Source organism: Elephas maximus, chromosome 27 (genome assembly GCF_024166365.1).
Source record: "Elephas maximus indicus isolate mEleMax1 chromosome 27, mEleMax1 primary haplotype, whole genome shotgun sequence".
NCBI lineage: Eukaryota > Metazoa > Chordata > Mammalia > Proboscidea > Elephantidae > Elephas > Elephas maximus.
Genome location: NC_064845.1, coordinates 2933438 through 2954677, shown reverse-complemented (window position 1 = coordinate 2954677; position 21240 = coordinate 2933438). Strand labels below are relative to the sequence as shown.

General features: G+C 40.7%; 1 protein-coding gene across 10 annotated transcripts in view; it reads left to right on the top strand.

Moving 5' to 3' along the window:
• The window catches only part of GOLGA4 (golgin A4), a 132014-nt gene that overhangs the window by 19940 nt on the left and 90834 nt on the right, over positions 1-21240 (top strand). For 8 of the 10 annotated variants that reach the window (XM_049871120.1, XM_049871122.1, XM_049871124.1 and 5 more), the window contains 4 exons: positions 2504-2569; positions 8563-8877; positions 11968-12015; positions 14118-14174. In XM_049871120.1, the coding sequence (XP_049727077.1) occupies positions 2504-2569; positions 8563-8877; positions 11968-12015; positions 14118-14174 (486 nt within the window). Of the gene's footprint in view, positions 1-2503; positions 2570-8562; positions 8878-11967; positions 12016-14117; positions 14175-14928; positions 15260-21240 lie in introns of those variants that run through there. The other 2 variants (XM_049871127.1, XM_049871128.1) reach the window with 2 other exon arrangements.

The window sequence follows — 21240 nt, the reverse complement described above, 5'->3', positions numbered from 1 at the left end:
TGGTGGGAGGCCTGGAATGTTTTGAGATGTAACTCACATGTTTAGGAAAAAAATGCATTGTTAATACAAATGCATAATTAAACAATATTGAATAGGTAAGTAGGTTCTGCAGTGACAGATAATCACATCTTTTGGGACAGGACCAGTTTTCTGTGTATTAAAGATCTGAAAGGAAGTAATTACTTGCCTTACTATTTTTTAACTGATTGAATTTATAAGAATTTGAATTTTGTTTTATATAATTTCACCTTTGGAAGGTGGATTTTTTTTTCCTATTTAAAGTATCTGGTAAGATCTTAACTAAGCAGAACTTAGAGATGTTTGATTGTCCAATAAGAGTAGCTTTTGGTATCAGAGTGGACACCGACTGAATTGAGGTTGAGGCTTTTTTAAGACAGAATTGGTTTAACTTCTTCGGTGGTGGCGATGACATTAGAACATTTCTGTACTTGATTCATGTAACCTTTAGGCCAATACTGTTTTTCACTTATTTGCTAATGTTAGCATTTGTTTAGATTTGTGGGATAATACATAAATTGAAATACATAATGTGGGGAAGGAAAGTTTTTTAGTATGCTGTGTTTGATATGGTGGTATTTTAAACAATTGTGAGTTTTTGTATGAACCACAATCGTGTCAGATCATTTATTTGAAACAGAATATGGCCTCTCTTGCCACCTTTCCCTGTAACCATGACCCTGACCCTGACCCTGACCCTAACCGTAACCCTAAAAAGAACAGTCATGGACCCCTTTCATTTCCCTTTCTGATAATTTAACTGCCAGTTACTTTTCAGTAGACTGGCCAAGAGACTTGTTGATCTCTGTGAAGTATGTATTTTTTTAATTTTGTAATATGTACTGTAGTATATATTTTTAGGGCTGGAAAGCATTCATTGTGATGCTACCCAATTGCCGTGAATAAAATTTCTAATTCTTTAAAATGGCAGGAAACAGGAAGTTAAAAGTTAATTCCTATATTCCCCAGTCTGTCTTCCCTATATAACTTCAAGGAGTGTCTTGGATTGATAATATTTAAGAACTTTTTTTTTTTTTAAGAGGGAAAAAGGGTACTTAATTTTTTTCTTTTACTTAGGGAAAAATTAGAACATATTACAAAAATAGAAACAGTAGTAAGAGTTGTATAAGGATCCCCTAACCCAAATATCCATTAAAAAACTCATTGCCATCGAGTTGATTTCGACTCATAGTCACCCTATAGGACAGAGTAGAACTGTCCAGAAGGGTTTCCAAGGAGCAGTTGGTGGATTCAAACCGTTGACCTTTTGGTTAGCAGCCGAGCTCTTAACCACTATGCCACCAGGGCTCCACATTACACAGTGTCAGCTATTAATAACTCATAGCCAATCTTGTTTTATCCGGAAGCACCCTCCCCTGCTTCCTTCACTACCCCACCCACCACCACCCCTCATCTCTCTCCTCACCCTGAGATTGCATTATTTGAAATAGATATCAGAAATTGTATTACATCTGTAAATATTTTGGTATATATCTCTAGAAGATAAAGATAAAAAGATATATCTTTTATACCTAAGCATTAATAATTTCTGAGTAGAAAATACACAGAGTTAAAAAAATTTGAGACTACTCTTTGCAAAGCTGAACACCTTCTCCACTTGTATTCAAGAATAACTGAGATCAGGCATTTGTCTTTGATCAGTTGTAGAGATAGGGGAAATGCCCTATGTGAACTAGCAAGTTACTGACACACAGTGACTAGGGGAATACTTTTGTTGAAAACATGGGAATTTTTTTGCCGAGATGACTTCTGTAGCTCTAGCTGATAGCGGTTAGATACTTCGTGTATTCTGAATACGTTATAGAATTTAGAATTCCAGAGAATCTCGTCCACTACTGTGGAACCTCTGACACTGTGCTGTAATCAGCAGACTGTTGCTTCACTTGGAGCGGTTGTCCAACCAAGAGAACAAAACAAAACCTGGCACAGTGGGAAGGAGCTGTTTTTAATTAAAAGTTTTTCTAAAAATTGTCCTAACAATTTCATTTAGACTTCTGGCTTTCAATGAATAAGACATTTCAGTTTCTTGTTACCAACACGTTTTTCAGAGCTCAGCCCAAATAATTTTGCGTGTTGTGTTATTGTAGGGCACAATTGACCTTCCTGCTTTTCTGGATAGTTCTCTATTTGAAAGACTTTGCTAATTGAATCCCTCATGTTAATTTTGTCATGGGGGAAAAAACCGGGCACATTATAATTGGGAGAGGTATGTGATTAGCTTGAAATAAATTTTGCTACATACTAATCTTTGCTCTATTTAGATGTATGTATAAATCACAGCGAAATGAATTTTCTAAAATACTACCATACTAGTTTTGCCTTGCATGGTAACAGTCTTATAAATGAAAAATTACTAATTTTGTCTAATAGATTAATGTGTCTAATAGGTTTGGTACTTTGCCTTTGTAACAGTTTTAAATGTTCAGTTTTCTGTTTCTTTATAACGTCTCTTTCCTTTTTTTAGGATGCATCTATCCATGCCACGAAATCTTCCGAAAGTGTTAATGGAAGTGAACCATCTACTCCCCAGGTCTGTTACTAATGTTATTTAAAAAACAGTCACTTCAGAGTATTGGTCGGTCTGTGTTAATTGTCAGTATTTGACTTTATATGGAAATAATGATGTCCAAACGTTTGATCTAATAATGTCAGGTAAATATAGGTCTGTTGATTGTTCCTTAGAAAAAATTTAAATGAAAGTGGTTCATGTATATGCTTCAGTTGTGTGAATTCCATTATAACTTTTTTTTTTTAAATAAACAGTAGTTTATTGTGATTTCGGTGAGAGTTTACACAGCAAGATAGATTCCCGTTTGACAGTTTTCATACAAACTGCTCAGTGATATTCGTAGTTACATTTTCCACATTGTGTCAGCATTCTCATTAATTGTGTACTTCAGTTTCTCTGCCTCTTTATCTTCTTATCTTTGCTTTGGATTAAATGTTGACCTTTTGGACTCAATAGGGATGTTTTTTAGTAGGGTACCGGTTTAACGGGTAATGTCCTTTCTTTTGTGTGTCACTCTGCTTCCCTGCTGAGATGTGATCTCAGAGGATAGTTTTAGTTCAAGGTTTAAGAAGTGTCTCAGGGCGATAATCTCAGGGTGTCCTCTGGTCTCAGGTGGTCCGGTTAGTCTGGCTTTTTTTTTAGGAATTTGAGTTTTGTTCTGCATTCTTCTGCCACTCTAGCCAGTATCATCTATTGTGTTCCTGGTAAGATTGGTCAGTGGTGGTAGCTGGACCCCATCTAGTCCTTCTGATCTTAGGGGAGTTGGGGTAGTGGCCTGTGTAGGCTATCAGCCTCGTAGACTTGTTTATCTCTGAGATTATGGTTGCCCCTAGCTGTGTCGTAGATGGCCCCTTGGAAACCTTTAGGAGCCCAGGCGCTGTTCACTTCATTAGGATGCAGAACGTGAACTTTGTGAACTATATTCTGGCAGTTGACTGAGTTATCCCATGAGACCAAGGTCCTAAGCTTTCAAACCTAGAAAACAAATCTAAGAAGGTGTTTGGTTATGTCTGAGGAGTATCTGCAGTTGTGTCTTCGATGAATGTATGTGGGTACCCACGCATATCTGTATTTACATGTACTTGTGGATACTTCTGTGTGTTCTCACGTATGTTTACACCTGTACCTATACCCATCCTTACGTGATCCTAGACTCATCTTTTGGTCTTTGTTGGGAGGTGTTGCCCTCTTACACACGTCAAACTCTTTGGTGCATGCATCCTTTTCTCCTGAACGCTTCTCAGCATTGGCCATGCTGTGCTCTCTACAGCCACATTCGGTGCCCCCTTTTCCCGTCACCAAAAGCAACAAGTATCTACAACCTAAAGCATGGTTCCCTCTCCACCCCCTCTTCCTCCCGGGAACCACCAGTGAACTTTGGTCTCTGTATGTGTGTCTGTTCTGGTCTCATAAGAAAGAGGTCCTAGAATATTTGTCCTTGTGTGCTTGTCTTACTTTACTTAGCGTTATGCCCTCCACGCCATCCACATTATAACGTGTTCTGTGGACTCATCGTTCTTTATGGTTGTTGCTTGTCCGTTCATCTGCTGACGGGCACTTCCGTTGTTTCCATTTTTTTGCTGTTGTGAATAAAGCTGCAGTGAGCATAGGTGTGCATATGTCTGTTTCTGTCTATAACTCATTTTTAAAATGAATGACAGTGAACAAAAACTTTTAAATGAGCTCTGACTTGATAGTTGTAAAAGGTTATGGAGGTAGCTGTGTTGTAAGACACGTTTAGTTGTATAATCTGGAAGGAGGATCTGAAGGAAATGGAAGATCTTTTAAAGTTTGCTCTATTACAGAGTATTTTAGTCATAGAGAATTTATCCTTTTCTAAAAAACTTGCTAGGCGAGTGGAGCTCAAGTGACATTCTTTTGAGCTCTTTCAAAAAAGAAAGAAAATCTTCAGTTTTAACAAATCAAGATAGCAGTGTCTGACATGGACATTTGTTTACTTTGGTTTTAGCAATGATCCTTATCAATTACCCTGAGTGTTCTCAGTAGTCTCTAGTGTAGAGAAATAATATTTCCAATTCTGTGAACCTGGCACATGAATCTAAACAACTTGATTTATAAGCTAAATGATATATGAACTAAACGTAGACAAAAAATGTTGTCTAGCCAATGTATAAATTACAGCTTCCAAAACTCCAAGGACCGGTTACCTGTAGCTGAGACCCTCGTAGGTTTCAGGAAGGAGTGATCAGGTTCTGGGAAAGCCCAGATCCCTAGACTTTTTGACTCTGGCCTTGAGTAGTCCTCCTACTTGATCTCCGATGCTTTACAAATGTATCATTTTCTCTGAGTACCATAAAGTTGTTGTTGTTGTTAGCTGCCATCAAGTCGCCGCCTGACTTATGGTGACCCAGTTCACAACAGAACCAACTGTTGTGATCCATAGGGTTTTCATTGGTTGACGTTTGGAAGCAGAACACCAGACCTTTCTTCCTTGTCTGTCTTAGTCTGAAAGCTCCGCCCACACCTGTTCAGCATCACAGCAACATCTGAGCCTCCGCTGACAGGCGGGTGGCGGCCGTGCCTGAGGTGCTTCGGCTGGGAATTGAACCTGGGTCTCCCGCAAGGAAGGCAAGAATTCCACCGCTGAACTACCAGTGCCCTCACTGGGCAGGAAGAAAGAACAAAGGGCGTTTTTTTATCATGAAAATCATAACTTTTCCAAGAGGTTCCACCCAGTAGATTCCCTCTTAAACTGTATATATTGACCATGACCAAACTAAGTCACATGGCCCCAATCCTAGCTGAAACACAGTGTGGGAGAAGGGAATTAAAAAAAAAAACTTTAAAATGTAACATGTATAAACAGACAGAAAAGTAATGTGTTCATTACACTGTTTTCCAGATTTTCACAGACCAAACACACCTTTGTAACCAGCACCCAAAATGAAGCAGCAGAAATTACCTGCTCCCCAGAAGCCCCTGTTGCCCTCCCTTCCAGCCCTTCCCCTCACCTCCAGGGGTAACCACTATCCCGACTTCTAACACTGTAGGGTAATTTTGCCTGTTTTTGAGCTTTATGTAAATAGAAACACAAGTGGGTACTCTTGTTTCTGGCTTCTTTTGCTCAGTACTCTGTGAGATTCATCTACATTGTTGTTTGTGGTTACAAGTCGGTTGTTGTCATCGCTGTCTAGCGTTCCGTTGAACAAACTGCAGTTTATTCTGCCGTCTATAGGCATCAACAGTATACTCACTGGTGCTCGATGCAGGTTCTAGTTTGACTTTTGTTGGACGTCTCCACACATTTCCATTGTGCACCTAGGTCAGTGAGTGTCCATGTGTGTAGCTTTAGTAAATACTCACCAGTAGTTTCCCAAAGGGCATTGTACCACATCCTTGCCAACACCAGGTATTCTCCATAGTTTTAATTTTAGCTATCCTGGTGGATCTGTGGTGGTATCTCATTGTGCCTTTAATTTGTATTTGGGAAGGTAAGTGTTTTTGCCTGGGTATATTGTTTTCCTGAACAAAGCTAAGGAGTGGTGGAAAAAAAGAAGGGAAGATTGGATATTGAATGATAGCCACTATTTATTGAGTGTTCACCTTGAGCCAGGCATGGTTCCAAGTACTTCATGTGTATTAATGTATTACTCCTCACAGCTACCCTCTGAGGTGGGTGTGCCATTGCTATCCTCATTTTTCATATGATTAGACAGAGGCACAGAGAGGTTAGGTAAACTTGCCAGGAGTCATATAGCTGGTCAATAGTAGAGCTAAGACTTGAGTACAAGAAACCTGGCTTCATAGCCTGTGGTCTTAAGTGTTACATCATATAAAAAAAATAGCAGTTAACATCATAAAACATCCACCTAAGCTCATGCATGATATTCTTTAATTAGTAAAAGTAAATTTGTTTTTTGAGTCAGTATCTTTTTTAGTCTCCTTTCTCTAATAGTAATAATTGCTAATGTTTTTTGAATGTTTGCCACATTGTAAGCACTTTACATATATTAACTCATTTGGTCCCTTTGGCAGCCTTACGAGGTGGGTGTAATTATCTGTTTTTTGAATGTTTGCTGCATTGTAAGCACTTTACGTATATTAACTCATTCGGTCCCTTTGGTAGCCTTACCAGGTGGGTGTTACTATCACCGTCATCATCATTTTTATCATCCCCATTTTACAGAGGGGGAAAGAGGACTAGTGAGGTTGAGTAACTTGGTCAGGATCATATGGAATGTGCTGAATCGCTACACTTCTGAACAGCAGACAGCAGTTAAGTCTATCAGCTCCTGCGAGTACATCTCTCACATCCTTCAGTAGCTTCTTGCTTCCCTAAAATAACACAGCTATTTCTAGTATCATTCAGACTTGCGTCACTTGTTTGTCCTAGGGCAGTTTGCAGGAAGATTGTCTGCCGTGAACTGAAAAAGCCCTTTCGTCACAGGCAGAAAGTGGCTGGTGCTGGAGTGTTAGTAAAGTGGTTCTGAAAGCCTTCCGGCATGGGGGTCCTTCCCTCTATCCCCTACCTCCCCGATTGGGAAGGTCAAGCCAGCATGTTATGAAAAAATCAGAAAGCGCAGAAAAGAATAAAAATCACCTGAAATCGTGCTGCTCAGACACTGTTAACTTTTGATGTTTGCCCCTTACAGTCTAGGCCTCAGGGTTTTCGTGTGAACAGGTATAAATTGAAGTGTGTGTAATTGCTTTAAATCAGAGTGAGTGTACAGAACACATCTTGCTTCATGGCCTTACTATTTTTCATTTAACAGTATGTCTCGAACCTCCTTCCGTAGACTGTAATTATATAATGTATCCTCCAGAGGTGAGCATTTGGGTTGTTTCTAGTTTTTACTATTATAAACAGCTGGTGATAAAGCCCGTTGTCCATATGGGGGTGGGCCGGGCCATGTTAACCCCTTTACTTACTCTCACCTTGCCTAATACTATTATTAGATTTCCGAAATCCATGAATAAAAGGTTCCTGCTTTGATTTTTAAAATTGCTGTGAAAGAATCCTTTTGTTTTCCCGTCATTTTTGCCTTTACGTGACTTCAGTTTTCTCTGAGCGATTCATGCCTGACGTCCTTGAGACCTCACAGGTGACACTGTTGTTGCACTAATGAGAAGGAGTTTCTAGCAAACACCTGTTAACTACTGACCACTGTGACCTGAACAAACTGATGCTCCTTAGAACAGTTTGTTGAATTATATTGTTATATTTTATTTTTATTATTCAAATTATTATGCATTGTTACTCAAGTTAATTAACAGGAAGCTCTTTTTGTCACTATTTCTGAATCGAAGCTCACTGATCTTGCAGAGAGACTCCAGCAGAGACCCTTCCTCTGTCCTCCATGATCTGTTGTTAATGCTTATTTTTTATTTCCGGTAGACACAGTGGCATACAACAGAGCTGGGTGTCACTAGTCAACTGGTCTGTGCAGATAAAACCCATTTGAATTCAGTCACACACAACACACTTTATAGTTGTTAAAAAAAAAAACCAAGCCTGTTGCTGTTGAGTTAATTCTGACTCGTAGTGACCCTATAGGACAGAGTAGAACTGTACCATGGGGTTTCCGAGGAGCAGCTGGTGGATTTGAACTGCCGACCTTTTGGTTAGCAGCCAAACTCTTAACCACTGTGCCACCAGGGCTCCCGCTTTATGTAGCCACATTCTTAGGCCCTAGTGATACAGATGGACGCCGCCCTCAAGGATCTTACAGTTTAGCGGCTGAATCCTCCCAGGTTACCTGTGAGGTTGGCTGGGCAGGTGCAGCTTTCTTCTATTTTATAGTTGTGCAAACTGAAGGAAGATGACTTGGTGAAGGTATTCCACCGCTAGGTGGCAGACCTGGTCCTCTGACTCCAGGTCCAGCACTTTTCCAGAAACCACCAGGTGTCTTTTATTTTTCAGAAAACAATGTAGAACATCAGGAATATAAATTGAATTTGTTAGAGTTTAATAGGTTATACCTGATGATAGGTAATAATAGGAGTCTAAATGTGAGTACTTTAAACCCACATTTTCTGTTGGGTTTCGGTTGCAGCCAGGTGACACGCAATCTTTTGCACAGAAGCTCCAGCTCCGGGTACCTTCTGTGGAGTCTTTGTTCCGAAGTCCAATAACGGAGTCCCTATTCCGATCTTCCTCTAAAGAGTCCTTGGTACGAACGTCTTCCAGAGAGTCCCTGAATCGACTTGACCTGGACTTATCTCCTGCCACCTTTGATCCCCCCTCCGATATGGAGAGCGAGGCTGAAGACTCACTAGGGAATTCAGACAGTCTCAACAAAGAGCAGTTAATTCAACGGCTGCGAAGAATGGAACGGAGTTTAAGTAGCTACAGAGGAAAATACTCTGAGGTAAGAGCAAGACTCTTCTGCCTCTAGGAAAATGTCTTCCCTTTGTCCTCTGCTTCATACTACTCTGTTGCTTTTACTCCTGTGGTTGGCTACACTGTTGATTCCTTAAACACCCTGGTTACTGACGATAGGTAGCCTGTGGCAGTATCTACATAAAGACTTCTGTGAAATAGAGGCCCTTTGGAAAGACTTGGTAAAATTTTGGACAAGGCTGTTATCTGTAGCCTTGGGGTTCTCACATTCTGTGTGCCTTTCTTTCCTGGCCCCGTTCCCCAAGGTTGCTTGGAGACTCAGTGCAGAGTTTATCCCCTTGCCTACTCATATCATCCCAAGTGCTCTGACTCCAAAATGGCCTCTCTTGCCAACCAGATTCCCATTATCACTGACCCCAGATAGGTTTTAGGCAGCCTGATTACCTGACAATTTGGTTCACTCATAAAAACCAAACCAAACCAAACCCGTTGCTGTCGAGTGGATTCCGACTCATAGTGACCTAACAGGACAGTAGAACTGCCCCGTAGGGTTTCCAAAGAGCACCTGGTAGATTTCAACGGCCGACCTTTGATTAGCAGCCGAACTCTTAACCACTACGCCCTGGTGCCTACATTTAAACTTTTGCCTCAGTGACTCTAACAGCTCACCCGCTTGAGATTGACATTGGCTGTTTGTTCTAAAGGAGGAAGGAGGAGTGCTCTGCCGTCTCTCTTTTCCATCCTTCAGTAGCTTGGCACTGTCCTTTCAGGCTGGATTGTATCCTTGCTCTGCCTGAACCCCCTCCCCAGCCTGTGTAGTTAAAACAGCTCTTACTCAGCAGAGCCTTTCTGGAACAAGTTGCCTATGCTTTTTGGTTTGTTTTTAAAAACAATGCCCAATGTTTTAATGTGTCTTACAGTTTGTCAGTCAGCGTCATAGTTAATGAATACTGAAGTTCAGGGTTATTTGTAAAGTTAGTCATAACTTATATTTCCAGTTATGACTGGAGTACGGCTAGTTTTATCCTACAGCTAAAAACAACAACAACAAAAAAGCCTGGATAAAATATACAGAATACCTGTTTAGGACTACAAAATTCTGACAAGAAAGGAAGGCATTACTGGGCTAAAGTCCGCAGGCAGGCTGGAGCCCAGAGATGGAGTGGAGCGTTAAAACCGCCTGACTCCTGAGGCACTTGCAGAATATGGCCATGTTTCCCTTGAAGATTTTATTGACTTATTTATATCTTCACTAAAGTTGATACTTACACGTTTGTTTAGATTTATTTTCACTAATGTGCCCATACTTTTAAATTTGAAGCAGGGACAGTAGTATAATTAGTATTTAAGTGTGCTAGACGCCGTGCATTTTATACTTACGATACCGTTTAATTTTGTGCCGCCCTGTGAAGAGGACGTCAGTTAGCCCTGCTCTGTGGAGGGCGGCACGGAGGCTCGGGGGGTTAAGGAAGTTGCGCGAGGTCCACAGGGAGTAGTTGGCAGAGTCAGGATTTGATTCTAGGACTTCATGGTATTTCTGCTATTCTCCGCACCTCAGGAAGAGTCAAGCAGCTTAATTAGGGATGAAAAGAGCCACATTGCTTTTGTCAAAAGGCCGGATGTGGCTGCGCAGCCTTTGTCCTCACCTGTCCTGACCACAGCGGGTGTCTAGGATGGAATAGTGCTGGACGTGACACCTGCTTGTTGGGTTACTTCTCCACACTGCCTCCGCCCCCTCCCCCCTTTCTGGTCACCACCTGTCTCTCTGGCCTGAAGGTGGTAAGAAGGAGAGGGTCCAGGTCTTAGTTTTGTTGTTTGTTTTCTTATCTCTGTTGCTGAACTCACTTTCCATTGGTGTTTGCCTCTTGACTGAAGACATCAGTAGAGGTTTTTGAGGGCACACAGCAGCCATCTAAGAAATGTGTCAAGGCTCAGAATAGGGGGCTGCTTCACTTTTTAAAAGGAGGCCTGGTAGCGCAGTGGTTAAGCACTTGGCTGCTAACCAGAAGATCTGAGGTTCAAACCCCCCAGCTGCTCCACGGGAGATGTGGTAATCTGCTTCCACAAAGATAACAACGTTGAAAACCCTGTGGGGCAGTTCTGCTCTGTCCTGTACGGTTGCTATGAGTCGGAATTGACTGGACAGCAGGGGGTTCTCTTTCTAAAGCTGTATCCTGTCTCTTCAGAGACCCCAGTGCTGCTGAAGTAGGGCCCGGATAATTCATTGAAACCGTGTACTTCGCCGTCAGATGAGCCACGCTGTGTAACCTGTAGGGTTAACAGGGCTTATCCGTAATTTCATCAAGTTGTGCTAGAATGTTTAAGTGTCCTATTTAGGTGAATGGTGAAACATCTCTCTAGGCTCTGAATTACCAGTCTTCACCTCTTGGTTACGAGTTCATGTTCTCAGATTTTTATAGATCCTATAACCAGAGGAACTTTTAGAGATCAGTCCCATTGTCTGTTACAACCCAAAGCAAAAACCGCCCGGAAAGCTTGTTAAAACACAGATTCTTGTCTCTCTTCTCCCTGTCCCCCAGTTCTGATTCAGTAAGTTCGAGGTGGGCCCCAAGAATTTCTGTTTCCAATAAGCTCGCCAGTGATGCTGCTGCTGGTCTGCAGCTACAGTGCGAGTAGGCGCCTGCCTTAGGCCAGGTGGGCTCTAACCTTACCTGTGAAGCGGGCTGCTGGGGTTGAAAGAGGTGTGTGTAAGGTGAGGAAACCTGCGGCTGCTAACTGAAGGGTCAGCAGTTCAGAAATGCCAGGCGCTCCTTGGAAACTCCATGGGGCAGTTCTTCTCTGTCCTGTAGGGTTGCTCTGAGTCGGGATCGGCTCGGCGGCACTGGGTTTGGGTTGGTTTTGGTGTAAAGTGAGGTCCCGTCAGCAGAGACGGCGCATCTTTATAGAGTCAGCATACGTTTCACTTTTCAGAAGTGCGTTTTCTGTGTTAGGTTCTGCTGCACACGCATTGTCTTATTTGTTCAGATTGTCTGTGAAGGGACTCTTCTGATTTACTTTTTGTCTTTCATTAAGAGATGTTTTAGAAAATTTAAAATAATTAACTTCATTTATTTAGGAATGATGAAAGTTATTATTGGTGACTTTTTCTTTGTTTTAGCTTGTTACAGCTTATCAGACTCTTCAGAGAGAGAAGAAAAAGCTACAAGTAAGTGATTTATTGGCTATGATATTGATTCATATATAATTTTAAAATTAGAAACAATCTTATATAAAATAACTTTTAATAATTCTAAATACGATCCAAGTTTTAACCCCACTTCACCATGACTGGATATTTTGATAAAGAGAGCGAGGGACCCTCAGGATTGCACCTCAGTCGGTGACGGGCTTCCTTGACGCATGGATTCTTGCAGTGTCTGAGAGGTTTGGGTTTAAGGCACGTTGGCCTCTTTTATGTGTTTCCTAGCGTCCCGATCTGCAGGTTTCTTCCCTGTGTCAGTGGAGGAGGGTCGTCCAGCCTTCTGTGCTTTCCCTTCTACTTTGTAAATGACCGCAGGTGTCTCTGTTGTCATTATATCGAGGTCCAGACCTAAGCATCCTCTCTTTTAAGATAAGTGTTTTCTAGGGTCGCTGCCTGCAAAGCCCTTGGTTATGTATATGGGGAGGGGATGCTATGATAGCTCTCTGGGTGACCTGTCCTGGCCCTGCCACATGACCTGGTGGCCCGAGATTTCCCACCAGGTCTCCCAGGTGATAAGAGCTAAGGGGAAACGTCCATCCCCTTTTACACTGTGCCATCAGCTTGCTGTGTTATTCGTAAAATACACCTTTAATTTTTAAAGTAAAAGTTACTGAGAATACGTTAGCTTTTTAAAGAAGCATATTACAAACCAAAGAGTTATTTGTAAAGTGAATTTTGGTAGATTAGTTCATTCCCCATGTGTATTATTCTTCATTGTTGTTAGATGATGAATCTGCCATAAATATCAATCTTCATTAAGTACAATTTTCTGTTTCCAGGCTTTGGTCTGGGATCTGACCAGTTCTCTGTGGTAACAAGGGTTATTTGTGGCCGATTCAGTGTTCCCATTCTTCCATTACAAATGTGAGAAGTTATTACACATAGTTTTTTAGTTTGATAGTATTTTCTTACGTATGAGGCCTATGGAGATGGGAGGTGGTTCTCATTCAATCTGTTGTCTTATCAATATTCTATGAATTCATTCTCAAAGGGACACGTGGGTTACCTTGTGTGCGTCTGTGGATTGTCTCGGTTTTTATTTCTAGATGTACTTAAGTAACGCTGCCACTAGGAGCCGGTAGAGAATTGTGGTGTCATGGTCCCAAAATATAAAGGATGTTGGAAATAAAAATTCAGAGATTTGCACCAATTTCTATACATGTATAGAAATGCGTATGTGTGCATACCTAAAAACTTCCTTCTTAAATAGACATCTTTTTAATAGATCCAGTGAAATTGAAATCGTAAGTATTGCCAACCCTATGTACCAATGCTGTTTGTACTTGCTAACGTTTATCGAGGTCTTACCGTGTGTCAGGCATTTTGGTGTATTCAGTCCTTACAGTTCTCTTGTGAGGGAGCTAAGCATCTCCTGGTTTTATCTAGGTGAGGAGACTGAGGAAGGGTGACTGGCATAGTTTGTGAGGGGAGGGAGGAGAGCCAGGATTTCTCTCCTGGCAGTTTGACTCCAGAGCGTGGGCTTGTAGCCACTACACTATAAGTGTTCACAGCTCTCAGCTTGGCATCTTATTGATTTAAGAACCTGTTTTAGAAACCAAACAATGAAAACCTGTGTTCATGGCTTCGGGAAAAAAAGCCTTTGCCTCTCATTTTATTTACTTACTGACCAGTTGACCAGTCAGTTCTGACTCACAGTGACCCTATGTGTATCACAGTAGAACTGTGCTCCATAGGGTTTTCAGTGGCAGATTTTTTGAAAGTAGATCTCCAAACCTTTCTTCTGAGCACCTCTGGGTGGACGGAAACCTCCGACCTTTGGGTTAGCAGCCAAGCATGTTAACCATTTGCAGCCAATGTGTAGATATGTGTAACTACTACCATACCAGTGTACAGAATGGTTCTCTAACACCACGGTTTAATTTTTAACAGATTTTCAACACGGTCACATCTGTGACATACTCAGTCCCATCCTCTATCCTCAGGTTATTTTTGAATAAGCAGTTGTAATATTTTAAAATAATATTTTTTATTTGACCTGCTTTGTATTACCATGTCATTACAGTTGTGTGAACCAGCTTTTTTTCTCTCTTTTTTTTGAATTAAAGGGTATATTAGGTCAGAGTCAGGATAAAGCCCTTCGCAGAATTGCAGAATTAAGAGAGGTAAGTTTAAGTGATACTTTGACAATAGGAATGAAATCTCATATTTATCAAATCTACTGTATTTGCTGGGTAGTTTCATACGCCCTTCGTTAGTTAAAGTAATAACTAACTAACTTAGCTGTCTTAGTTATCTAGTGCTGCTATAACAGATATACCACAAGTGGGTGACTTTAATAAACAGTATTCTTTTTATTGTGCTTTAAGTGAAAGTTTATAGTTCATGTTAGTTTCTCATACAAAAATTTATACACACATTGTTACTTGACCCTAGCTGCTCTCCCTATAATGTGACAGCTTACTCCTTTCCACCGTGTATTTCCCACGTCCATTCAGCGAGCTCCTATCATTTTCTGCCTTCTCATCCCGCCCCCGGACAGGAGCTGCCCATTTAGTCTCATGCATCTACTTGAGCTAAAAAGCACGTTCTTCACAGGTAACAGTCTAATCTTTGTCTGAAGAGTTGGCTTCGGAAATGGTTTTAGTTTTGTGCTAACAGAGAGTCTGGGGGCCATGCCTTCTGGGGTCCTTCCAGTCCGAGTCAGACCGTTAAGTCTGATCTTTTTACTAGAATTTGAGTTCTGCACCCCACTTTTTTCCTGCTCGGTCAGTGACTCTCTGTTGTGTTCCCTGCCATGGAGGTCACTGGTGGTAGTTGGGCACCATCTAGTTCTTCTGGTCTCAGGGTGATGAAGTCTCTGGTTTATGTGGCCCTTTCTGTCTCTTGGGCTCATATATAAATTTTTTTAAATAATTTTTATTGTGCTTTAAGTGAAAGTTTACAAATCAAGCCAGTCTCTCACAGAAAAACCCATATACACCTTGCTACACACTCCCAGTTACTCTCCCCCTAATGAGACAGCCTGCTCTCTCCCTCCACTCTCTCCTTTCGTGTCCTTTTCGCCAGCTTCTAACCCCCTCCACCCTCTCATCTTCCCTCCAGGCAGGAGATGCCAACATAGTCTCAAGTGTCCACCTGATCCAAGAAGCTCACTCCTCACCAGCATCCCTCTCCAACCCATTGTCCAGTCCAATCCATGTCTGAAGAGTTGGCTCTGGGAATGGTTCCTGTCCTGGGCCAACAGAAGGTCTGGGAGCCGTGACCACCGGGATCCTTCTAGTCTCAGTCAGACCATTAAGTCTGGTCTTATGAGAATTTGGGGTCTGCATCCCACTGCTCTCCTGCTCCCTCAGGGGTTCTCTGTTGTGCTCCCTGTCAGGGCAGTTATTCTTGGGCTCATATTTGCCTTGTGTCTTTGGTGTTCTTCATTCTCCTTTGCTCCAGGTGGGTTGGGACCAAGTGATGGGTCTTAGATGGACACTTGCTAGCTTTTAAGACCCAGATGCCACTCACCTAAGTGGGATGCAGAACATTTTCTTAATCAACTTTGTTATTGACCTAGATGTCTCCTGAAACCATGGTCCCCAGACCCCAGCCCTGCTGCCCTGTTTCTCAAAGTGTTTGGTTATATTCAGGAAACTTCTTAGCTTTTGGTTTAGTTCAGTTGTGCTGACTTTCCGTGTATTGTGTGTTGTCCTTCCCTTCACCTAAGATAATTTTTGTCCACTATCTAGTTAGTGAATACTCCTCTCCCTCCCTCCCCACCCTCATAACTATCAAAGAATGTTTTCTTCTGTGTTTAAACCTTTTCTTGAATTCTTATGATAGTGGTCTCATACAATATTTGTCCTTTTTAATAAACAGTAATGTATTTCCTCACAGTTTAGAAGGCTAGAAGTCCAAATTCAGGGTGCTGACTGTAAGGGAAGGCTGTCTCTGTCTGTCAGCTCTGGAAGAAGGTCCTTGTCTCTTTAGATTCTGCTTCCTAGTTCCTTGGACATCTTCATGTGTCTTGGCATCCATCTTACCGTATCTCTCCTCTCCTCAAACCCACTTCTGTTGATTTGATTCCAACTAATAGCAACCTCATAGGGCTTCCAAGACTGTAAACCTCTGCAGAAAGCAGACTGCCACATCCTTCTCCTGCAGAGCCGCTGGTGGTTTCGAACTGCCAACCTTTCAGTTGGCAGTTGAACGCTTTAACCACTGTGCCAGCAGGGCTCCTTAACTAAATAATATAACCCATAAAATCATGATTGCCACTTAATTAAATACCCAGAGTAGTGTAAGTTATGACATGTTTTCTTTTTTAGGGTTAAAGTCTGAATAGAAGTAACCCAAAGTCCTATTTGTACTTTATTGAGTTAGCTTAACATTGCATGTAATACCTTTATTTTGCTGTATTAAGATATTCAGCAGATGCTCTTTGGTGTCTTATTTCTTCCTACATGACCGTGTGTGTGCATGAATGAAGTCATCAACATATGTCCTGGTGCTTCCTGGAGCAGACGAAACAAACCAACAGCTCTGCATAGGCAAATGCTGTGTCTTATGTCAGCGTCTAGCATGTTAGACATTAGATATTTATCTTTAGGTAAAAAAGAAGAGGGGGCAGGCAAGATGATTTCTAGTAGATAACATGTAATTCTCTTTGCCTGATCTTGAATCTTGTAAGGCAGACATTACACAGAAGTTTCATGCTCTTAGGAAGACGTTGCAAATTATGAGCTCATCTAAGTAGATAGGGTTCTCTGATTCCCTGTTAAGCCAGCTAAATGGGAAATAAATTAAGTCGTTGCCTTAAGATATTTCTTCTTTCTCCGTCCTTCTGTTCACACATAAACCAAAACCAGACCCACTGCCGTCAAGTCGATTCTGAGTCATGGTGACCCCGTGTGTCTCAGAGTAGGACTGCCCTGTAGGGTTTCCAAGGCTATGTGCATCTTCACGGAAGCAGAATGCCACGTCTTTCTCCCACGGAACATCTGGTGGATTCAGACTGCTGACGTTTTGGTTAGAGCAGAGTGCTTTAGCCACTGCGCTACCCAGGCTCCATGCATAGGAGCTCACGCAGATGCAGTTCTTTATAGGCGGGTGCTGTTGTAAAGCTAGCTTCAGGGAGGGAGAGCTCCTGTTCTGCAGCCTGAAGTCACCGTGGGTGATGATCACAGCGGGTAATGTAGGACTGACATAAAAAGTAGTAAGTGCGTAGAGTTAGAGGTATCAGGTACGTTCCACTCACCAGAATTTTTCTCTAAGGAAATAATAAAAAAGACCTTGCAAAAAACTACGTATAAAAATGCTAATCCCGGCTGGGGGCCAAGATGGCGGACTAGGTGGATGCTACCGCAGATCCCTCTTGCAACAAAGACTCAGAAAAAAAAGTGAATCGATCACATACATAACAATCTACGAACCCTAAACAACAAAAACAGATTTAGAGACGGAGAACGAACAAATACGGGGAGGCAGCGATTGTTTTCAGAGCCTGGAGCCAGCGTACCAGTCAGCGGATTTTCTGGAAAAACTAGTTTCCCAGTGATGGCTCAGAGACAGCAGTCCATATCAAACCACATAAAGAAGCAGACCATGACAGCTTCTCCAACCCCCCAAACAAAAGAATCAAAATCTTTCCCAAATGAAGATACAATCCTGGAATTATCAGATACAGAATATAAAAAACTAATTTACAGAATGCTTCAAGACATCACAAACGAAATAAGGCCAACTGCAGAAAAAACCAAGGAACACACCGATAAAACTGTTGAAGAACTGAAAAAGGTTATTCAAGAACATAGTAGAAAAATTAATAAGTTGCAAGAATCCATAGAGAGACAGCATGTAGAAATCCAAAACATTAACAATAAAATTACAGAACTAGACAACGCAATAGGAAGTCAGAGGAGCAGACTTGAGCAATTAGAATGCAGACTGGGACATCTGGAGGACCAGGGAATCAACACCAACATAGCTGAAAAAAAATCAGATAAAAGAATTAAAAAAAATGAAGAAACCCTAAGAATCATGTGGGACTCTATCAAGAAGGATAACCTGCAGGTGATTGGAGTCCCAGAACAGGGAGGGGGGACAGAAAACACAGAGAAAATAGTTGAAGAACTCCTGACACAAAACTTCCCTGACATCATGAAAGACGAAAGGATATCTATCTAAGATGCTCATCGAACCCCATTTAAGATTGATCCAAAAAGAAAAACACCAAGACATATTATCATCAAACTCGCCAAAACCAAAGATAAAGAGAAAATTTTAAAAGCAGCCAGGGAGAAAAGAAAGGTTTCCTTCAAGGGAGAATCAATAAGAATAAGTTCAGACTACTCAGCAGAAACCATGCAGGCAAGAAGGGAATGGGACGACATATATAGAGCACTGAAGGAGAAAAACTGCCAACCAAGGATCATATATCCAGCAAAACTCTCTGTGAAATATGAAGGCGAAATTAAGATATTTACAGATAAACACAAGTTTAGAGAATTTGCAAAAACCAAACCAAAGCTACAAGAAATACTAAAGGATATTGTTTGGTCAGAAAACCAATAACATCAGATACCAGCACAATACAAGGTCACAAAACAGAATGTCCTGATATCAACTGAAATAGGGAAATCACAAAAACAAACAAATTAAGATTAATTAAAAAAAATAAAAATAAAAAATAATACACATAACAGGGAATCATGGAAGTCAATAGGTAAAAGATCACAATAATCAAAAAGAGGGACTAAATACAGCAGGCATTGAACTGCCAGATGGAGAGGGATACAAGGCGATATAGAACGATACAAGTTAGGTTTTTACTTAGAAAAATAGGGGTAAATAAAAAGGTAACCACAAAAAGGTATAACAACTCCATAACTCAAGATAAAAGCCAAGAAAAACATAACGAATCAACTAACATAAAGTCAAACACTATGAAAATGAGGATCTCACAATTTACTAAGAAAAACGTCTCAGCACAAAAAAGTATGTGGAAAAATGAAATTGCCAACAACACACATGAAAAGGCATCAAAATGACAGCACTAAAAAGTTATTTATCTATAATTACGCTGAATGTAAATGGGCTAAATGCACCAATAAAGAGACAGAGAGTCACGGACTGGATAAAGAAACACGATCCATCTATATGCTGCCTACAAGAGACACACCTTAGACTTAGAGACACAAACAAACTAAAACTCAAAGGATGGAAAAAAATATATCAAACAAACAATAAGCAAAAAAGAAGAGGAGTAGCAATATTAATTTCTGACAAAATAGACTTTAGACTTAAATCCACCACAAAGAATAAAGAAGGACACTATATAATGATAAAAGGGACAATTGATCAGGAAGACATAACCATATTAAATATTTATGCACCCAATGACAGGGATGCAAGATATATAAATCAAATTTTAACAGAATTGAAAAGTGAGATAGACACCTCCACAATTATAGTAGGAGACTTCAACACACCACTTTTGGAGAAGGACAGGACATCCAGTAAGAAGCTCAATAGAGACACGGAAGACCTCCTTACAACAATGAACCAACTTGACCTCATTGACTTTTACAGAACTCTCCACCCAACTGCTGCAAAGTATACTTTTTTTTCTAGCACACATGGAACATTCTCTAGAATAGACCACATATTAGGTCATGAAACAAACCTTTGCAGAGTCCAAAACATCGAAATATTACAAAGCATCTTCTCAGACCACAAGGCAATAAAACTAGAAATCAATAACAGAAAAACTAGGGAAAAGAAATCAAATACTTGGAAAATGAACAATACCCTCCTGAAAAAAGACTGGGTTATAGAAGACATCAAGGAGGGAATAAGGAAATTCATAGAATGCAACGAGAATGAAAATACTTCCTATCAAAACCTCTGGGACACAGCAAAAGCAGTGCTCAGAGGCCAATTTATATCGATAAATGCACACATACAAAAAGAAGAAAGAGCCAAAAGCAGAGAACTGTCCCTACAACTTGAACAAATAGAAAGTGAGCAACAAAAGAACCCATCAGGCACCAGAAGAAAGCAAATAATAAAAATTAGAGCTGAACTAAATGAATTAGAGAATAGAAAATTGAAAGAAGTAACAAAGCCAAAAGCTGGTTCTTTGAAAAAATTAACAAAATTGATAAACCGTTGGCTAGACTGACTAAAGAAATACAGGAAAGGAAACAAATAACCCGAATAAGAAACGAGAAGGACCACATCACAACAGAACCAAATGAAATTAAAAGAATCATTTCAGATTACTACGAAAAATTGTACTCCAACAGATTTGAAAACCTAGAAGAAATGGATGAATTCTTGGAAAAACACTACCTACCTAAACTAACACATTCAGAAGTAGAACAACTAAATAGACCCATAACAAAAAAAGAGATTGAAACGGTAATCAAAAAACTTCCAACAAAAAAAAGCCCTGGCCCGGACGGCTTCACTGCAGAGTTCTACCAAACTTTCAGAGAAGAGTTAACACCACTACTACTGAAGGTATTTCAAAGCATAGAAAAGGACGGGATACTACCCAACTCATTCTATGAAGCCACCATCTCCCTGATACCAAAACCAGGTAAAGACATTACAAAGAAAATTACAGACCTATATCCCTCATGAACATAGATGCAAAAATCCTCAACAAAATTCTAGCCAATAGAATCCAACAACACATCAAAAAAATAATTCACCATGATCAAGTGGGATTTATACCAGGTATGCAAGGCTGGTTTAATATCAGAAAAACCATTAATGTAATCCATCACATAAATAAAACAAAAGATAAAAACCACATGATCTTACCAATTGATGCAGAAAAGGCATTTGACAAAGTCCAACACCGATTTATGATAAAAACTCTCACCAAAATAGGAATTGAAGGAAAATTCCTCAACATAATAAAGGGCATCTATGCAAAGCCAACAGCCAATATCACTCTAAATGGAGAGAACCTAAAAGCATCTCCCTTGAGAACGGGAACCAGACAAGGATGCCCTTTATCTCCTCTCTTATTCAACATCGTACTTGAAGTCCTAGCCAGGGCAATTAGGCTAGACAAAGAAATAAAGCGTATCCGGATTGGCAAGGAGGAAGTAAAGTTATCACTATTTGCAGATGACATGATCTTATACACAGAAAACCCTAAGGAATCCTCCAGAAAACTACTGAAACTAATAGAAAAGTTTGGCAGAGTCTCAGGTTATAAAATAAACATAC